Source organism: Mustela nivalis (assembly GCF_964662115.1).
Source record: "Mustela nivalis genome assembly, chromosome: 9".
Classification (NCBI taxonomy): Eukaryota; Metazoa; Chordata; class Mammalia; order Carnivora; family Mustelidae; genus Mustela; species Mustela nivalis.
In genome coordinates this window covers 17,589,569-17,605,275 of record NC_139028.1, presented here as the reverse complement: position 1 = coordinate 17,605,275, position 15,707 = coordinate 17,589,569, and the positions used below count along the sequence as shown (strand labels likewise).

General features: G+C 58.2%; 1 protein-coding gene across 1 annotated transcript; it reads right to left on the bottom strand.

Annotated features, from left to right (window-relative positions):
* Window positions 1–546: 546 nt before the first annotated feature.
* On the bottom strand, window positions 547–15,056 carry ANKK1 (ankyrin repeat and kinase domain containing 1; the record flags this gene model as incomplete). Its single annotated transcript, XM_082684199.1, is given in 19 exon segments — window positions 547–668; window positions 4,727–4,866; window positions 4,868–4,919; window positions 4,922–4,985; window positions 4,987–5,027; window positions 5,030–5,107; window positions 5,110–5,182; window positions 5,184–5,273; window positions 5,276–5,415; window positions 5,418–5,600; window positions 5,603–5,645; window positions 5,648–5,848; window positions 8,398–8,419; window positions 8,752–8,811; window positions 9,047–9,198; window positions 10,520–10,528; window positions 10,530–10,735; window positions 10,738–10,814; window positions 14,833–15,056. Coding segments are annotated over 19 exon segments (1,977 nt in total).
* Window positions 15,057–15,707: the final 651 nt, after the last annotated feature.

The window sequence follows — 15,707 nt, the reverse complement described above, 5'->3', positions numbered from 1 at the left end:
CTCTGCGGGGGGAGGGGGCAGCCCAGGCTCCACTCTCTCCCACGAGGCCACCTGACGAGGGCCCTGTTTTGCTCCCCACCTTCCCCGTGCTTCTGCCCGGAAGCCCATCTTTCTCCCAAGAATGACTTTTAATTGGTAAATGATCTGCCTTTATGGCCTGTGGCGTCTAACAGCCATTTCCCTCCCCACCGTCCCCCAGCGCGGGGTCAGGCACAGCTGGCACTTGGCACATGTCCTCGCGCATGTCGCTGAGTGACTGCAAGTCTTCAAGGCTTCAGGCCCTTGCTCTTCTCCTAGTGCCTCCTTCTGGAGGAGTCCCCGCGGGCCACCAGCCAGGGAGACGTCCTGGGCACTGGGCAGGCGGGTGATGCAGGGGACACTGCATTTCCTCCCTCCACCCACCGCTGGGGTCCTCGGTGGCAATTTCTGGGGCAACCATTGTGCTCTGGGCCCTGAGCAAGGTGCTAGTGGTGAAACAGGAACGGGGGACGTGACCATGGTATTTGCAGAGCTCCCCGCCCGGAGGGCGCTAATCCAACAATCTCACTACAGCCGCACAAACTGCACATTCTCCATAGCAGAGCCCTGGCTGGGGGTTGGGACACTGGTCACGTAGGTGACGACAATGACGTGGCACGCCTTGGTCTGGAATTGGTGAGGGCAAGAGGCTGGTGGCACAGAGGACAGCCTGAATGGTGGGGCAGGAGGCCCCTGAAAGAAGTGACTGCCTGTCCTACTTCCCCAGGGGTCTCAGAACAGGGACGGTCAGTCATCTGCAAGGAGTGACACTGAGGACTGGCCAGCCTTGGGGAGCAGCGTGTCCACCTATCTGGGATCCCTTCCCACCCATCCCTGTCCCACAGACTGCGTGACCCAGCCTTGTGTCCCCCTACCTCATCGCCCTCCCAGGCCCCAAGACATAAGCTGCATCTGTGGCCATTAGCTCCCATCCTATGCCTTGCCCCCGTGATACTGCCCTCTGCATACCCCCAGCATCCGTCCACAGGGTCCCCTGTTACAGAAGAAGCTTCTCTCACGGGGAGGCCGACTGCCTGGACGGCAGGCTGGCCCCTGAGCCCAGGGCTCCAAATCTCCATCTTGCACTGTGCACTCTGTCTCCTGACCAGCGCTGAGCACGGCTGGAGGAGGCTAGCGTGCTGAGCGCATGTCTACCAAGGTGGGGAGACAGAAAGAGAAAACATCTGGGACCAGACTTTTGGGTCCCTCGAGTACCTGTGAATAGCCTGACAGCCATTTGGGCTGCAGAGCAAATGAGTGGGGGGACAGGTGTGCGGAGAGGGGAGTCATTTCTAGAGGGGTTTTAGTGGCAGATCAGAGTCTGGGCGTACCCTCCTGCCAACCAGATGCCCCTCACTCTGCTTCTGGAGAAGCCGGGTGGGGGCAGTGGCACCAAGAGCCCAGAGCATCTCTGGAAGGGACGGTTTCCACCCTGGCTTTGGGGGGCCCGGTGGCGCAGGGACAAGAGGGTACCTGGTCCCTCTGTGCCATCCAAGCTCTGCGACCTGGCAAAGGCAGCAGGGTGAGCGCTGCTGGGGAGAAGCCCGATGGAGAAGGCAGCTGGAGAGGCCTTTTCCTTCTGCTTGGAGGCCTGGCAGCTCTGAGCCCATGCTGTGGCCCGACTCCTTCCTGAGACCTGGGCATGTGCAAGAGGCCAGAGAGAGGGAGGTGGGCTGGTGCCAGGGGAGAGGCTGGTACCGCTTGGGGGTGGGTGGGGCAGGCGACTTGGCACAGAGTTCGGGCAGGCGCATGCGGGTTTTCCCGAGTGGCCCCAGCCGCAGACACGGTGCGGTCACATGAGAGTAGGGTCTTCCCTCACTAGAGCATCCCTTCCTCACCCTGCGCCCAGCTGGAGGGTCTTGGGAGCGCACAGTTCATTCGGATTTTACTCTGCTCACAAAGTGACAGCAGTTCCCCACTGCCCCTTCCATTGAGTCCGAGGTCCAAGCTCTGGAACCAGGATGGACATCAGGGTCTCCCCGCGCCATCAGCTCTCCAGCTGCCTGCACCCCCAGCCTACTTGCTCGTCCACATTCCCTGGCCTCTGGGGTCCCTGGCCCCGGCCCCTCATCTAGTCCAGGCCCTGCCCGCCACCTGCTGTGTCCTTGTCCTCCTTCCACGCATGCATCTTCCAGAAAGCCCTTCCTGTCAGACCCGCTGCGCCTGGGAGCTGATGGGATGAGGACAGGTCAGGGAGCTTAGAGACCGTGTGGTCTACCAGTGCATGTGGCTACTTAAGCTTATTAAGCCACGCTGGCCACGTCAGGTGCTCAGTAACACATGGGGCCGGCGGCTATCCTCTGGAACAGCCACGGACAGAGCAGGCTTCCACCTTCCCAGGACAACACTGGTCTAGAATGACAACTGGGTGAGCAGTTCAGGTACCTTTCAACTACAGTGAGGGAGAGAGGGTAATGGACAGACTTGTGGAGGGGGAGGGAATGTTCAGTTTGGGACCTTTTGAGTTTAAGGGGCCTGTAGGGTCTCCAAGTAGAGATGCCCAGAAGGAAACGAGGGAGTTCCTATTTTCAATCTCCCCAAACTCCCCTAAACAGGGTTTGAAATTGAACTGGAGACCCTCACCTTGGGAACTACAAGGGCCTCCATGAAATCCAATTTTGAACGTGCCTTGGAAATCTCTAGAAGGGGGCTGTGTTGCAGTGGGATTCAGGGTAGACGCTGTGTGTCTGTGTCTGGCTCGGGTTGGTTTGAAAAGGGAGAAGAAGGTGCCGGTAGGCGATGCTAGGGCTGTTGGCCAGAGCTGGCCTGAAGCCCTCCGCTACCTCTTGGAAGAAGCGGGTAGAGAAAGCAGCGGTCTGGGAATCTCAGCCTGGTCCCTGGGATCATCAGGTTAGTGAGCTGAAATGATTCCCATGGGTAGTTCTGGCCCCATTATAGGACAATAGGCACACAAGAATCGTTTATCTTTCCTAGATCTTTTCTGCAAGGTCCTTCCTCAAATTCTTTCCAAAAGGATAGCCCAGACACCACTGTCCCCTGGTGCCTCGCTCCTGGCCGTCCCCATGGATTGATCTGAGCCCACTCGGCTTTGTACACATAGCCCCACACCCGCCCTCTGGCTCGTGCGGAAGAATCCTATACTGGGAGCCAGCGTGCAAGGATCACGGATGGCACGGAGCCCTCTCCCCTTCCCCCTTCCTGCTCTAACACGTTCTAGGGAAGACAGAACTCCCAGGGGGACTTTCAGCTACGAGTCTTGCCTGAAGCCCAGGCCCAGGAAGAACATGGAGAATGGACTGGGCGGCCAGCGGAGTAGGAGGATGGAACATTCTGCTGAGTGTCACCTGCAGAGGTCCTCAGGAGTCCCTGCTCATCCAGGCAGGAGAGGAAAACCTGGGCTCCCCGGGGCTGCTGGCCAGTGATTGCCGTCATGGTGGTGCTAAGGAAGGAAGCAGGGAGAAGCTATGAGATATCAGCCTGCTCACCCCAGGGAGATTCTCGGCTCCACCTCTCACCCCATGCGGACAGGAGGCCCTAGTCCAGCCCAGCAGGACCACATGTGGAGGTGGGCCCACCACGTGGCTGGGGGGGGGGGGAGAACGGGACAGTAGCTGGGGCAGAAGGTTCCTTTTCTCTGACAATCAAAGAGTCGGAGGGCCTGCTCCAGCAGTGCAGAGAGGTGGAGAGGTGCGGGGTGGGATTTTAGGGCACCCATCCTGCCCCCACTCGAACCTTCTACCCTGACCCGAGGTCAGCCATTCCTGGCAGAGCCAGGGCGGAAGCAGAAGCTGGTCAGTGTGTACAGCCCAGCCTTACCCCAGCCTGCCCCACAGCCGGGAGGACGGCCAGGCTGGCAGCCGGGGACCAGGGAGTGGCCCCAGGGAAGAGCGCCCGGAGCAACAGCTGTCTGGAGGGACATCCCTGTCCTGGAGCTCCACACCGGGCCCCAGGAAGCCATCCCTCACCCTCCTCAGCCCCTCACTCCCCACAGCTGCCCCTGCCTCCTCCTGCTGCGTGAACTTGCACACACACCACATCCCACAGTAACACTACTGGCCCCAGAGGTCAGCCCATCTCCAAAGGAAAAACTCAGATCCAGACCTCAGGGTTGAAAACTTGGCCCTGTACGGAGGCACAGTGAAGGGGTGGGGAAGGGGGGATGGAGCGCCCCACGGAGCACTTGTGGGCGGCTGGAGCACAGCCTTCCTTCCCCTGCCGAAACCACAGGGGAGACCCAGTCACCGGAGCCAGGGCAACCAGAAGGTGTGGTCTCTGTGGCAACAGTGGGCTGGCTGGGGCTTTCAACAGTGGCAGAAATTTCCTCCCAAAAGTGAGCTCCTGCCCCTTTTGAAAAGCATGTGCCTGGCTGGTCAGGCCTGGCTTGAGATGGGGACCAAGTCACACAGGGACCAAGTGGGAGGGTGTATGTCCCTCTTCTCTGTGGTTCCCTGTGAGCTCAGGGGTGAATGACAGGTGGCAGGAGTCTTGAGGAGGAGGAGGGCTTGGGTCCCAGTACAGGAGGAGGAAGAGGGAGCCCCTGGCTCCCACCCAGCTCCCACCTCACCACCGGTTTTCCCCTCCCTCCAGGGGGAGATCACATTTCGGCTTCCACTCAAGGTCCAAGGGGCAGGTGGCAAGGACAGGGAAGGGGCCCTGCCAGCAGCCCAGAGTTATTTTCCCAGGCCCCCACCCTCCCAGGAAGCCCCCCCCCCCATTGTCTGGCTTTCTGCCTGGGCTCCTGGCTCACCATCACCCAGAAGGGCCAGTGAGGAGGGCTCCTTGCCCACCAGGAGGGTGATTGTGCTCTGCTTTTGGCTCCGGAGGGCCAGCTGTGGGGGTGCGCAGCTCGCCCTGTCCTGGATGCCCAGCCAGGCACCAGCGAGAGCAGCCCTTTGGGGATGGCCATGTGCCCTTGAGGGCTTTCAGGTGGGCTGGCATCAGCCCACCTTGCTGCGGGCAGGGGTATCTGCGTGGTGCTCCAGGAGGCTGAGGATGCTCAGGAAGACGACCCCTCTGGATGGCCAGGTGGAGAGGTGTCCAGCTCCCCACTTGGCCGCACTGGGGTCAGCGTCACACCACAGCAGCGCCCACGCCACCAGCTCCTCCCCGTGGTGGGCAGCTAGGTGCAGGGTGTCCCCTTCATGCCTCTGGGAGCTCCCACGTTCGCCTGCCTCTCTACCAGTAGGTGGACAACCTCCAAGGGGGCCCTTGTAGGCCGCGAGGTGCAAGGGGGTCCAGCCCTGCCGCCCTAGTAGCTCGAAGCCGGCCCCGTCCCTGAGCAGCACCTCCCAGGCCAGGCACTTACCCCTGGTGGCTGCTGTCTGCTCCGGTCAAGGGCATCAGGAGCTGCCCCACTTTTCAGCAGGTGCCGGATGGCCCTCACTTCACCTCGCTCCACCGCCAGGGGCAGAGGCATCCTCAGGTTTCTCTGCTGGGCTCCAGCTCGGCCCCCTGGCCCGTCGGCAGCTTGACCAGGCTGGCGTGGCCGAAGTAGGCAGCCACGTGCAGAGGGGTCCTGCCCTCGGCCTCACGCAGGTTGGGGTCAGCTTGACGGGAGGCCAGAAGCCGTGCCACATTCTCAGAGGTGTTCTGTGTGGCCAGGTGGGGCAGGGTCCACCCTCGTGCTCCTGGGCACCCACGTGGGCCCCTGTGATCCGGGGGGTGGAAGGGCAGAGCTGTCACCACTGCTCTGGGCTACAAAGGGCAGCGGCGCCCAGCTGTCCTCCTCTGCCAGCTTGGCGTCCGCCCCGTGCTGCAGGAGCAGGGCACAGAGGTTGGGCTGCTGGTCCTGCGTGGCGATGAGGAGGAGTGTGTAGCTGCAGGCGCTCGGGCCGTCCATGTGGACCTCATGAGCTAGCAGCAGCCTCACCTGTGCCCCGCACCACCGGGAAGTGAGGGGAGCGACTGTTCTCACAGCCATGCTGCTCCTCGTCCCAGGACGTGCTTCAAGTAGTCTCCAGAGTCTGTTTTGGGGAAGATGGGGTTGGAAGGAGGACCTCTGGCCTGGCCGCAGGTCATCTCGTCCAGCCCCCTGCCTCCTGCAAGTGCCAACCAGGAACAGAGACTCTGGGAGTGGGGGGAGCCTCTCCTGCTATCACAGATCCCTGCACAGCCTCCCATGTCCTGGAGGTCAGACTCTGGCAGCCCACCCCGTGCAGAGGGGGCAGAAGAAGGCCTGGGAGCAAACCCATGCTTCGCACCGCCGGACCTTAGCCAATTCCCTGCCCTCCCTGAGCCTCCAGATCCTGATCCATAAAGGGGCCACCAACAATGCTCACATCGTGCCACCGTTGCAAGAACAGCCTGGGTAGCCAAGAGCTTTCAGGGGCGTGCTTGGCACAAAGTCAATGCCAGCTGAAAACAGGCTCTATGATCTGAGCTTTGGCTGCTAAGGCTTCCTCCTGCTCTACCAAAAGTGTATCTGGACCAAAAGCAACAATTTCCAAAACAAACAAACAAACAACAACAACAAATATCCCTGCCCAGGCCAATTACTGCCCCAACCCCAACCCCCCAACCCCGCCCCCAAGATTCTGATTTAATCACTCTAGGTGGACTCTAGGTGGCCCAGGCATGAGGCAGCTTTCATCCCCCAGGTCATTCAACAATGCAGCCAGGCTTGCATGCCAATGCCTGCGACCGTCCCCACCCCACCCCACCAGAAAGCCAGGACAGGAGTCAGGCCTTCTAGAAAACACAAGCCTGGAGGGGAAGCAGAGCCTGACCCCTGAAGGCATGTGCATTTCTGGAACCTGGAGCCAGTGTCTGGAAAGGGACATACCAACTTCTGACTTGGGATGAGCAAGGCAGAGGGTTGGGTCAAAGGTGGTGGGCAGGGGAGAGGTGGAAAGGGTGCAGCTTGAGTCCACTTTCTCCTCCCTGGGAATTCACCAGTTCCAGCCGTGGCTCTGTGGACTCACCCCTGTCTGTTAGCTCTTGGCTGACCTCAACACTGACTTGTGGCAAAGGGAATCAGAAGACAATGGGGCAGATTAGACCAGTGAGGCAGTTCTGGTCTCTGCCCTCCACTCCTCCCCTCTCTCCAGCACCTGTCCTGGGAAGCCCCTCCCGGTGCCATTCCTGCCGACAGCTGGGTCTGCAGGAAAGTCCTGAGCAGCGGAGAGCCTGCAAGAAGAGGTGGTCTGGGGCCTTGACTGCCCTTGGACCCTGTGGAGTACAGGGTGGCTGGCCCCGTGATTTGGCTAGGAGTCCCTGCTACCCCACGGCTGGTTCCGGTGTTAGGGAGCGAGGACGCTGGGGACACCGATGCCGGCATGAAAGCCTGCAGGCAGGACTCTGATGAGTCCTTCTCAGGGACTCTGAGCCACAGCCACCACTGTGCAAGTTAGGAACAGCTGTCCCCAAGTGGGCTGCCTGGCACGGCCAGCAGTGTGGGCCGGGCTGGCTCTCAGTCCCCATCTGCTCTCTCAGCCAGGGGACCTTGAGAAGGACAAGCCCACGCATCATGCATGTGGTCCCCCCGCCTCCCCCACCCCGGAGGTCTTACCCTTATGGGAGATGACCACCCCCCACCCACATACACGCACATGCACCTCCCCAGGCTGGGGGAGACAGCTGGCAGGACACCATCCTGGACAGCCTTGCTCTCGGGGTCTGCCATAGGACCCTGGAACAGGGGCAGCAGTATGTCTGTCTCAACTGTGATGTCTGCTCCATGAAGGAGAAAGACAGAGAAGGAAGCAACAGGCTGGCCACCAGTTTGTTCCCCATTTTAGATACTCTAACGGTCCCTGTGTCCCCCCCCACCCCAAAATCCATTGCTGGATTCACATCTACCCACACATGCACCCTGGGACAGCTGGATCCCGGCTGTGGCTCAGCGAGCCCACATTTAGCAGGTCCCTGGCCCTCTGAGGGTCAGTCCTTTCCCATGAATGAGGGGACAGGACTAGGTGGGTGATCTCTGAGGGCTCACAGTCACATAGGTGTGTGTCTCCACAGTCGCTCCATGCCCGTGATCTCGCAGTCTGGGAACATTTCACAAATGAGGGTGCTGTGGCCCCGGACAGAGCCCGGCTAACTGGAGGACTCAGAAGCAGGAGAGCCGGGCCCAGACCCTGCCGGTTTGGGTCTTCTCCTTGACCTCCCACGAGGGTGCACAGTGACCCAGAGAGATGGGCGGCAGCCTTCAGCTGCCCCCTCCCCCGCTGCCCTCCTCCAGCACCAAGATGCGGACCATGCCCCAGGGCCACACAGAGCCCTCAGGAGTGGCCCAGGTTTCAGCCACCACCTCTCCTGCCCCCTCGAACCTCGGCCCTTGCTCGCATGCACTCCAGCCGCAGCCAGTTCCCAAGCTCCTACGGCGCATCAGGCCAGACAAGAACCTGGGGAGCAGAGCCTCTTCTTGGGGTCCCAATCCCGCAGCATCTCCTCAGTTTATTGTCTTCTGGGCCCCACCTGGCCACTCGTCTGAGACAGGCTGTGGGGAGAGATGACAACGGTCACCATGCTGAAGGGGAGGCCCAGGCTGTGTGCGTGCAGGGAGCCAGGGCCAGAGCAGCGGGCTGGGCAGGGTGGTGGGCGGCTCTGGGGATTTCCCACAGGGGTGCACACAGCAGGGGCAACATAAATGCACCATGAATAAACAGCTAGGTTACAGACTGAGATTCCAGCAGAGGAGGGAAGAAGGAGGGGGCATGGGAATCCTTAAAGCATATGCCGCTTCCCAACCCAAAGCCGCCTCTTATCCCACCCCTGCAAGCCCTTAGCCTCTCTCAGTGCCTTCCGGGACCCCACCCGAGGCTGCCACACCATCTCCTGCCTGAATACGGTTTCTTCTGAGTGAGGAGTTCCCAGATGAGGATCCCAAAGCTGCAGACAGGACAGAGCGCCCCCTGAGTCACCTTCTCAGATACCCATGGTCACCCCACCCAGGAGGCCCCATGGGCCACACCCTCCTGGGCAAAAGCCTCTCCAGCCAGAGTGCCCCTGCATCCTTCCTCCTCCCTGTCCCGTCATGCCCTTGGGACCGGGGGTGTCAGGCCGGGTGCTGATAACCAGCTCCCCCAACCCCGGGAATGTGGCATGGAGCCCAGCCGCCTCTCACCTGCACACATCGTACTTAGGTCCTACGGCCTTGTTACCTTCCAGGGACATCTCAGGGGGGCTGTAGCTGACGGTGCCCCACAGCACTGACCCCTCCGTGTACTGCATCTGGATGGACTGTTCCATCCACTTGGACAGGCCGAAGTCCGAAATCTGGGAGGAAGCCACCAGCAGGGGTAAGGGAGCAGGAGTCTTGCCTCCAAAAACCTGCCTTGATCCCTCCCTGTCCCGCAGCCTCCCTTTTCCAGGGCAGTGGAGTGGTTAAGGGCCAAGGCCTCTCCCAGCTCTGCCACATGTGACCTCGGCATGATCTCAGACATGTTACTGATCTCCTCAGACCCTCACCTTCCCCATCTATAAACTGGAAATAACAAGAACACTTAGCTCATAGTGCTAGTATAAGCATGAAATGGGGGATAAGCAAAAAGTGTCTATAACAGAGCCGGGCACACAGTAAGTACTTAACAGGTGTTGCTATTAGCCAGAGGGGTGTGGATAAACTTGCTATCTTTTTTTTTTTTTAAGATTTTATTTATTTATTTGACAGACAGAGATCACAAGTAGGCAGTGAGGCAGGCAGAGAGAGAGAGGAGGAAGCAGGCTTCCCGCTGAGCAGAGAGCCCGATGCGGGGTTTGATCCCAGGACCCTGGGATTGTGACCTGAGCCAAAGGCAGAGGCTTTAACCCCCTGAGCTACCCAGGCACCCCTAAAGTCACCATCTTTGATGAGCTTCTGTTCGTCCACTTCTAAGGGCCCTGAATACACCATGTGTGTTTATCCCCCACTTTGCCTCTATCCACGGACTCATTCACAGGTCAGCTAGGCTGGGCGCTGAGAATTAGGCAGCAGATTAAGAAAGATGAGACCCCAACACCCATTACTCTCCCAAGTGCTCACTCCAATAGGGGGTATAGTCACTAATGAAATAGTTTCACAAATGACTGTAGACTTAACGAGTGCGGTTAGCAGTCTGAGGAGTCAGAGGGGTGAGGACATACAACAGGGGGCTGTTGGGGTAGACCAGGGAAAACCTCCCCAAGAGGATAGTGTTAAGCAGAGCACTGAAAGATGAGCATGACTCGCTAGATAAAGAAGGCAGTAAGGGAATACTGTTCCTGGCACTAGGGCTAGAATGTGCAAAGGTCCTGGGGCAAAAGAAGGTGGCACATTTTAGGAACTGAAGGCCATCATAATTTTTCTTGGGAATCATCTCATTTACACACATCCCCACCCAAAGAAAGCAAGGGGAGGGATGGGGAATATTCTACCCACAGTAGAAACAGAAGCCTGAGGTCTAGGGGAGTCATTGCAGGCATCCTGATATCCAGATTCAAGCATCAGACTCCACTACTCATCTCTTCGCCTTCAGTACTTGTCCATGAAGGGAGCTATTTTAAACTCTCAGCAGGCCAGGCGGGCTGGCTCACCGGCGGAGAGTCTGGTGTGGAAAGGGGGCAGGGAGGCCAACCGGGCCTTTACCTTACATGTTGCTATCTGGAAGGAGGCTGCCTGGCTTGAGGTCCCGGTAGAACAGGGGTGGCTTGATGCTATGGAGAAACCTCAAGGTCAGGCTGGTCTCAGGGGTGATGTGGAACTTGGGCTGCCGGGAGAGGCTGTGTGTGGGCACCATCTTCTCCAGGGAGCCGCTGGCCATGAACTCCATCACCATGTCCAGGGGCTCTCCGCACACCCGTAGATGGACATGATGTGCAGAAATTTGATCTTCTCCATTTCGGCTGCTTCTTCAATGAGAAGCTCCACATGGCAGCTGTGGGGAGGTGGGACACTGGTCGGGGAAGGAGATGACCGGTTCATTCCAACAGCGGTTAGCAGAGCAACAAACGAGGCTTCGTGCCAGGCTCTGGAGACCCCGAGAAGCCTCGGGGGCCGGCAAGGCAGTGCAGGAAGAGGGAGAGTCCGAGAAGGAGGCCCAGCAAGATGCCCTCAGTGGGGCCTGGATGGCCGAAAGCGACAGGACAGGAAGGGAAGGCGTCTGCTGGCTCAGGACAAAGCCCATTCCACAGAGGCGGCCATGAAAAGCCCCCCCCCACCCCATTTATTCTGGCAGTTGTCCATGTTTGCCTCCCCCAGGAGATCACAAGCCCCCGGAGGACCAACATCACACCCCATGCTTGTGTTTTAAAGGCTTGCCTATTGCCGTTTGGATTATGAAAGTAATATAGATCCTTGTAGAAAATCAAGGGCATATGGGGAGCTTTATAGAAGAAAATTAAACCATCAGCAATCCAACCTGCCAGAGCTGGCCTCTGCTCATATTTTAGTATCTTCTTTTATACATACACGTGCAAGGGATCTCTCTCCTTTGCGCTCCTTCCTCCCCTCCCCCCTCTGCGGGCTGCTTTGCAATCTGCTCTTCCAGTGTGAGTGGCACGGGGCTTGCTCACACGGCCATTCTCCCGAAGTGAGGTCTGCAGTGATTGCACGTACTCCGTCTTATGGATGGACCGCAATCACCCCTCTGGCTTCCCGCCCCAGCCCATTGCGTGCACAGTACAATACATCGTTGTTGAACGGAACAGAAGTCAAGACTTAAGGGAAGGCCTTACAGCATAAGCGTTTGCAGACTCGTTTGCAGACTCTCGTTAGCTTCACTGTTTGTGCCCACTGACCAGTAGATATGCAAATTGTTGAGATTGTTTGGGGATTGCGGGGATGGGGATTAAGGAGAAATGACATTTTTAAAAGCACAGCATTTGCAAAGCTGCTGCGTGGGCCCTGCAGTCGGAGGCTGCCGGGAATGCGCGTGCAGGGCGCCCGGGGAAGCCAGCCAGAGACTGCCGACCTCCAGAGAAAGCACCTGCTGTCCCTCACCTCCGGACAGGGTCGTTTTAGGTGCCCCTTGCTCCCGCCTCTACCTCTGCGGACTTTCCTATCTGTCTCCTCTTGTCCTTTCCAGTCCCAGGAACTGAGACACCTGTCATGGAGGGGGAAAGCCAGGGATCTGCCCTGATTTCAAACCCACTTATGCTCTGCATGACCCCAGGCCAGTAAACTCTCTGGGCCTCAGTTTCTTCTCTGTAAAATGGGAACGCCAGTTGCTTGCCCCAGCACCCAGACTCCTTGCCTCCATGTCCCGTGTCTGCTTCTCATCCCTCCCCACCAGCCCCCGTCATGGGGTGTCTGGTCTCGATGTTTCTCTGAGAAGCTGTTGTTAAGGTGTGCAAAGACCACCCCCGCTCCCAGCCCCCAGGGCTACAGGCTAGGAAAGTTTTCAGGTCTCGGTACATCAGCCAGTCCTGGGCCGGTCCTTGCCTTCTTACTCGGCACTGTCTCTTACCACCGCAGTATCTGTCGTGGTCCTGGACACCTAAGTTAATATTTCCAGATCAACTGTTTTCTTGGAAGATCAGATTGTTCAACTTTCTTTCGGTATTTTCATCAAGAACATGTCAGGAGACTGTCAGTGTTATAGATAAAAATGATTTATTTCTGTATTATTTACTTATTTCCTGTCTTCCTCTGGATTCCTTCCTTCCTTAAACTATAAAACTTCATGAGGTTGGGACTTTGTTTCGCTTACTTTGTGCCTACAGTGAATGCGCTTCATTCCTGCCCTAGCGGTAATTAGGACTTAGAACAAATGACTCACAAATTTTCATATTGTTAGCTCAGACCTTCACCTGAAATCTATTTGATAATTCTTTTCGGCTGTTTAAAAGGCACCTTACACTCAACCTGTACGAAACTGAGCTCTAGAATTTCTTCTCCCCACCTGCACATCCTTTCATGTTCCCTTTATTAATTGTCAACAACATCATTCGGGAACAGACATTGTACGAGCCTTTGTTCCTCTGGGCAAGCCAACCTTCATGTTAACCTTGACACTCCTCTTCCTCATCATACCCCCCAGACAACCCAGCACCAAGTCAAGTGAATGTTTATGTCCTAAATACTGCATAATGCATTCCTTTCCTTCTATCACTACGTAGAAGCTGGATGGCGATCATCTCTTCCCTGAATAATGACAACCCTTAATTGTGGACCAGCAGCCACTCAATCCTTCCAATCCACCTTCCATCCTGCAAATTTGATCAACTCCTTTTTGTCACACCCCCCTAACGTGGTTGCAAACTCTCTAGTGGCTTTCCACTGCTCCCTCTCTCAACTCCAGCCCCAACAGCCTCTTCCTACCCTTTCACTTACTATATCCCTCCTGCCACAGGCCCTTTGCACTTTCTGCTGCCTCTTCCTGGAAAGTTTTCTCCACTTCAACGACTTTACTCACACTCATCCTTCACTCTTCAGTTGAGCTGTAATCTTGGGGAAGCCTTTTCTGATCCTGGTCAAACTCTATGAATAAGCTCTCACAGAACCATCAACCTCCTTTGTTGCTCTTCTCACAGCAGCACATTTGACATCTCCACATGGAGTCACCTGATGAGTGCCTCTGCCCCCCAGGCTGCCAGCTCCAGGAGAACAGGGCTGTATCTGTTTGTACTCTTTATATCTCAGAGTCCAGCACAGCGGGCGACACAAACCATTCATCCAGTGAAGGAATGAAGGAAGAGGTAGAGAGAGTCCAGTGAACACGCTTAAAGCTGCCAGTGTAGTCACTCCCACTCAGCAGACATCCATCATCATTAAATCCCTTGGCCCGTTCCCCCAGAGGCTTCCCAGAGCTTGGGATGGGAAAGTCGTTGTCAGTGCCCAACAATACAGTCTCGTCAATGCCATCTGTGTCCTTTCGACCTTCACTTCAAAGTCTCAATGATGTGGACAAACCCTAGAAAAACCCGACTGTACCCCAAGGCTAGCATGAGCGTGTTGAAGGAGGAAGAGGGTCAAGTTGGGGCTGTCTCGAGTGTGTGGGACCTGAAGCTCTGTCTTGGGGACTTGCATGGTGACCGAAGAGAACATGACATCCATAGAAGGTGCCAATAGGAGATGCCCCTCACCGGGCTCTTTGATTGATGGCCTGGGAGTCTTGGGAGAATGACACAATTCTCACATTCAGACTTCACGTCCTAAGTGTCTCCTTCAGGGCTGCACGGGGGTAAGCACAAGGCCACTCCAAGCAAATCGGATGGGAAGGAGACTGACTGGAGCCCATCTCAGTGGGAAGGAAGAGACAGGCGCACGCAGTGAGAAAGCGGCAGCCTTGAGAGAAAGAAGGCATACCCAGGGTGGGCCATACTGCACCTGGTGGAGGGGGCGGCGGGGGTGGGGGGGGGTGGGGGGAGGGGCGGGGGTCGGGTGGGGCTGGAAACAAAAGCAAGGACAGAGCCACGCATCCCCAGCTTGACTTGCCGCATCCCCAGCTTGACTTGCCGCATCCCCAGCTTGACTTGCCGGCAGGACCTACCCGAGCTCCGGCACACGGCCTGGGCAGGCTCTCAGGCCGGCAGGCTGGGCAGTCTCCAGTCCCCACACCTCCCCTGGCCTGCACTGGCTGGGCTGGGGCCAAGCCCACGGCCACAGCACAGAGAGGGAGTGCATGCTCCTCCACAGGTCACTGAGAGTCGCTGGGCCAAGTGCCACAGACTCTGGGCAACCCCAGCCGGGCCTGGTGGAGAACCTGGGGCCACGCAGAGGGCCATCAAGGGCACCCTGACACCCAGGATGAAGGGAGCCGGCCAGTCTGGGCAGTCAGATGGGCCGAATTGTTTCTGGAGGGTAGTTCCCTCCCCCCTCTCCAGCCCTCCGAGCGCTCCACAGAGGGGAACTGGGGCCCCACCGCGTTTCAGGCGGGGACACAAGCTGCCGGGGCCGTGCCGGGGTCAAGCCCCGCACCCCTCCCAGGGGAGCTCCGGCTGTGCCCTCCGGACCGAACGGGGCAGCGCAGGCAGGTACCTGGCGGCGTCCGGCTGAAGGCATGGGTGGGGGCCTTGACGGCGGACTCGCTGCACCTGGAGCGCAGGCTGGAGCCGCCGTGAGCCACACGGCGCCAGGCGCCCTTGAAGTCGTCGCGGGTGAAGATGGCGAGGCTGCCCAGCCGCTGCCCCAGGGGGCCATGGGGTCGGAGGCGGCCCGGCCCCTCCAGGCCCCGCATCCTCCATCCACACCGGCCCCAGGTGCAGGCGAGGCTCAAGGCTGGGCTCCTGGAGGCTTCCTGCCTTCCTGCCGCTCCGCCCATGGGGTGAGCAAGGGGAGGTGCCGGCCTTTCCCCCTTCCCGCAAGGAGGGACGGAGCCTGCCCTGCGAGGGGGCGGGGACACCCACACCTGAGCCCTGGGCACCAGCAGCTATGGGGCCCAGGGCTGAGCCTGGGAGGAGGGTCCGTTCCCTCTGGAGACACCCCCCCCCCAGCTCGCTTCCTCAGTCTCAGCCTTCCGTTGGTACCCCACCTGCCACCCTTGGGGCTACAGGAGGTGCTTGGGGAGGAAGGTGTCCTGAACGGGAGCCCAGAGAAGACCCCCCCCCAATTTCCACCCAGGCTTAAGTTGGGAAGTTGATTTATTTATTCTTGCTCACATGTACCAAGGGTTTCTGAAGGGTTGAGGACTGTGCTAGGGGTCTCTCTGCTGGGTCTGGGGACGGGAATGCACCCCTCCCCCTCCACTGGAGAATGGAATAAAAAAGTTGCAATGGGGATTTTCTGGTCTGAATTTTTTGACTTGACTGGCCTAATGTTACCTTTATTGTTGGGGTTTTTGTTTTGTCTCTGTCAACCAGTCTTGGTGTGCTGAAGGTCACCAAGAAGA